The sequence below is a fragment of the Arachis ipaensis genome, chromosome B4 (assembly GCF_059453495.1).
Source record: "Arachis ipaensis isolate K30076 ecotype BB chromosome B4, ASM5945349v1, whole genome shotgun sequence".
NCBI lineage: Eukaryota > Viridiplantae > Streptophyta > Magnoliopsida > Fabales > Fabaceae > Arachis > Arachis ipaensis.
The window spans coordinates 45,520,048-45,524,897 of NC_142439.1; the positions used below are offsets into that span (position 1 = coordinate 45,520,048).

Sequence of the window (4,850 nt, forward strand, 5' to 3'; positions counted from 1 at the left end):
AAAATAAAGCAAAATAGAACAAAAGTCTGAAATGGTTCACCAAAACATAGTCCGCCGGAGACGGCGACCTCCCCACACTTAAATCACAGCATCGTCTTCAATGCTCACAGTCAAGCTGGGTGAGAAGGATTGTCGCCCACTGGTCTGGTCAGCTGCAGGTGTTTGTGACTCCGTAGGCTGTGGCTACATCGGTGCCTATGGATTTGTAGGCTGCTCAGGCTGTGTCTCCTCTGGCTAGATCTCCTCCTGTTCATCCTCCTCCTCAGAGTGCTCCGAGGGTGTGTCAGGCTCAGAGGGAATGTCAGTATGCCCCGAAGTCATAATCAACATCAGATGTGCATAGCGTCGCTTGTTGCGATGCTCAGACTGCTCATAGCACCGCTGATTACGGCACTCCATCTGATCAAGGCGCTCAAAAAGGTGGTGCACAAGGTGGTAAACTGGCTGAGAGGTGGATGATGGTGCTGCTGAGGTAGGTGGTGTTGTAGGTGCTGAAGGTGCTGCTGAGGATATGGCTGCATCAGTAGAAGTAGTAGTAGTAGGTGGTCTATGGCCTAGAGGTCTGAACCGCTTGCCGTGCGGAATAACCTTCTTGCAGTCAGCAATCGGTGATCTCTCATCCTCTGGCTCCCAAGGTACCTCAGCTCGACGAGCCATCTGGGTGATCAAATAAGGAAATGGCAAGGTGCCTCTCACATGAACTCTGGCCATATACTTCCTGATGAGCCTTGGAAGGTATAGGTCCTTCCCTTCCATGACGCACCAAATAAGGAGGATCATGGCAGCTGGCACTTCTAACTCGTGAGTACTAGGTATAACATACTTACTTAGTATCTGTTGCCACAGCCTAGCCTCATCATTGAGATAAATAACCTTTATACCCCGTAGAGTTACCGTTGACCTTCCCATAGCCCACGAAACATCAGGATTAATGGCTATGGTACGCCGGACAGCATCCCAATCAAAATTCATGAATCTAATAGACTCCTCGGCCTTCTGAAAACTATATGTATCATCTGTTTTAGGCTGGAAGTGGAGGATATCCTCTATCGCCTCCTCAGTGACTAAAATATGCTTTTTCCTAAGCTGCACTGCATCAAGGGTCATCTTATAATGTGTTTATCTCTGCCAGATCTCTATCCAAAAATACCCAACCTCTCTGCTTGATCTGATGTTCAGTGTACTTCTTCAATTCGGTTGGTATTTTGAGCTTCCTTTCCAAGTAGAGGTTCCGTTTTTTCATAAAGACCGAAAACTTGAGTTCACAATAAATATTGGCAAATTTGATTGAGTCATTAGCAGGCACAAGTTGATCAGCTTTTTCTTGATCAGTAAAGTTCTTTTCAAACCAAAATTCATCCGATAGAATATCCGATAGAGTGACGGATGACTGTCCACTCTTCCTCTTACTGGAGCTGGCTTTAGCCTTGCCTTTTCCTTTTCTATTAGATATCCTAAAAAATAGAATTGTTAGGATACAGATTATCAAATAAAGCAGAGGAAAGAAAAGCAGGTAAATAAGCAAGCAAACAGAAAAGTAGGTAACAGAAGGCGAGTGAGACTCAATCATGAAGTGAGTTTAAAGAAATGAACTCTTGGAATGAAAAAAAACAGAATTCAAACATCAATCAGAATACAAACCAAAAATTCATGCAATAATAGCAAGATGTTTGTTTGTTAAGCAACAACAATTATCATGCCTCAAAGGAAATTAAAAGAATTAGTTGACAACTAAAAGAAAGGTTAAAGAGTCAAATAAGTCAAGAGTTAGAAAAGTGTGTCAAAATTAGTGGCATGGAAATGTTGTTCTTAACCAAAATGAGTGCACAAAGTTAAAGAACAAGCAATCTCACTCTCATGAGAGCAAAGCAAATCATTGATGATGAGAGATGTAATGTAAGAGGCACAAATGGTAAACATAAGGTATCATCAATGTATTTCATCACTCAAGTAAAAAGGCACCATCGATAGCAACTTCAAAGAATCTCAGTAGAAAGAAACAAGAAGTAAATCCGTCAGCTTATTCAAAATTTATTGGTCAGCAAGGTTCTAATCGACGCAGAGATCCGTCAACTAGTTGCTTGTTGTCTGCAATGATGTAAATCGAATAAAAGGGAACTGAAGAAAAGCGAAAGTGCCAGCCGACCATTTTATGACTTAAATTTGGAAATAAACAGTGGGACTAGAGTTAAAATGTGCCAAATTTAGTTCACAATTGGAAATTAATAGGATAAGATTTTCAGAAAAATTCGGCAGCATTCCGGCAGTAAATTGAGCATTCCCGAATTAAACAACCAACAAAATCAGTCCATATGAATTCAAAATAATTCAGACAAATTCAACAGCCATATTTCACTTGAACCAAGGTGCATTTTCGAATATGAGTTCAACAACATATTTTTCAATAAAATCGATCTCGGTTTAGCAACCATCATCTATTCAAATACAAACATCAATAGCACATATGAATCCGATATAGGACAATTAGCATGAAGAACAAGAAAATTCATATGACCCAGGCATTATTAAGCAAAATTAGCATAACAGCAGTCAAACAGCATACCAACAATTAGCATCGAATAGCAGTATATAAAAATAGATCAGCAACATCAGAAGCAAAGCAGTTTTAAAATCATCCAATTCAGATAGCAGGAACAGAGCAATTATCAGACCTAAGTCCACTAACCACATCCTAGCTACCTAACCACTTAAAATCAACTAAGAACATGCATTTCTAATCTAACTAAAAGAAGTAGAAATTAAACAAAGCTAACAAACCTTCCTAAACAGAATGATAAAGCAAGAAAAGAAATCCAAGGGAAGACAGGGAAACCTGGGGCAAGCAGAAACAGAACTGGAAGAAGAAGTAAATAACACGGACAACCTAGAAGTGGCATTGAGAAGGTGGTCGCAAAGCAGCGAAACGCAGAGCAGGGAAGCACAGCTTCTGCTCTGGTTGCAGCGACGGGAGGAAGGAGGGAGAAAAGGGGATAGGGAGAAGAAGGAGAAGAAGAAAGGAAGGAGAGGGAGGGGTGGTTGACGGCGGCTCGGGGTCACCGGACGAAGGTCGTTGGTGGTGAGAAGCAGAGGTTGATGATGGTGTTGATGGAGGTTTGGAGGGAAAGAAGAGAAAATGGAACGTTGAGGGAGAAGGGATAGGGCACGCGAATGGGTTAGGGTTCTCGCGTCTGGGGTTAATGAATTCAAATCCATGCGTACGCGTGGGTGACGCTTGAGCGTGGATGAGACAAAAATGCCTCGACGCGTAAGCATCATAGACGCGAACGTGTGAAGGGAGATAAATGGAGATGACGCGTACGCGTGCAGTATGCGTCGGCCGAAATTGTGCTAAACGCACAATTCCAGCGTCATTTTTGCGCAACTCTCTGTTCAAGTTGAATGGGGCAGCATTTACGTGGGATCCGTATGCATCAGGCACACCCACGCATGGTGTACAAGAAATGAAAATGACGCGTACGCGTCAGGGACGCATACGCGTGGGTCGAATTGTGCCTCTAGCACACCAGCCGCATGATTCCATCACAACTCTCTGTTCGTTGGATGGGAGAGCCAAATTGGTATCGACGCCCACGCGTGGCCTGCGCGCACGTGTGGGTTGCCCCTTTTTTTTTTTTAAATCACAAGCTACCAAAATAAAACCAAATATTATTAAACTAGTAAAAACCACAACTTAAACTAAATAATTCTAACGAAAAATAAAAATTCAATTAATTACCAACATTAACGAAAAATAAAATTGGAAGAGTTTAGCATGGTGGGGTGTCTCCCACCTAGCACTTTTAGTTAAAGTCCTTAAGTTGGACATTTGGTGAGCTCCTTGTCATGGTGGCTTGTGCTTGAACTCATCCTGAAACTTTCACCAACGCTTGGACTTCCAATAATCTTCATCATTCTCAAGTGAATTTGCCGAGCCTTGAGGGAGTTCTTCACAAGCTTTGAGCTCCCAAAGTCGATCCTCTTGTATGCCCGGATCCCAAATCTTGTATCTACACCCGTCTGTAAGTTGCTCATCATCGCTCCAACCGGGTGGCAAGCAATCTGAATTCTCAATGCAATACCAAACTCTTTTCTTAGATCCAATCAAATGTTCACTAGTCCCACCCTTGCATCTAGTTCTGGAAGTATCAACCATGATGAGCCTTGATTTGTAACTCCAACCATTAAACATCCTTCTCTTACACTTAATTCCATAAAGTCTCCTAAGTTGACCATCCATTTCAAGAATACCATATTCAAGTTGAATGGTAAGGCGAATAGAGACAAGCCTTACCCACTTAAATGAAGGAGTAGATGGCAACCTAGGTGGAGAAGTCTCCAACGTTCTTAACAAAGCGTACTCAACTCTCGTCTAACCCTTGCGAAGGACTTCCACTTCTACATCATTTTCAAACTCATTCAGAGAAGGCTCTTCATATCCAAGGAGTTCAGTTGCGGATGTAGCTTCACCACTAGGAAGACTTGATTCATGATCACCATCACCAAAGGAACTTGCTTCTTGATCTATCCCATCCAATTCTTCATAAGGAATATGCCATGGAGGTTGTGTACTAACCTTCTTGACATCAATTTCAATCTTCTTGGAGGAATACTCTACAACTCTAGATTCCCATGGAGGTTCGGCATCTCCTAAGTCTTCAACCACTTCTTCCTCTTCAATAGGTACGGCTTCCTCCACTTGTTCCAATACAAAGCCACATTCGTCATTGTCCACTGGAGTTCGTAATCTCTCCTTCATGCTACACTCTTCTATTGGTTCTCCACATGTAGCCATGAGAGTTTCTTGAGTGTCCAAATGTTGGGAAGTTAATCGATTTACTACTTCGGTCAAG

The 4,850-nt window shown here is 42.3% G+C and overlaps 1 protein-coding gene across 1 annotated transcript; it reads right to left on the minus strand.

Moving 5' to 3' along the window:
• Positions 1 to 234: 234 nt before the first annotated feature.
• LOC148567402 (uncharacterized) lies at positions 235 to 756 on the minus strand. Its single transcript, XM_088484564.1, has one exon. The coding sequence runs from the start codon at positions 754 to 756 to the stop codon at positions 235 to 237; it is 522 nt and encodes a 173-aa protein (XP_088340690.1).
• Between the last annotated feature and the right edge of the window lie 4,094 nt (positions 757 to 4,850).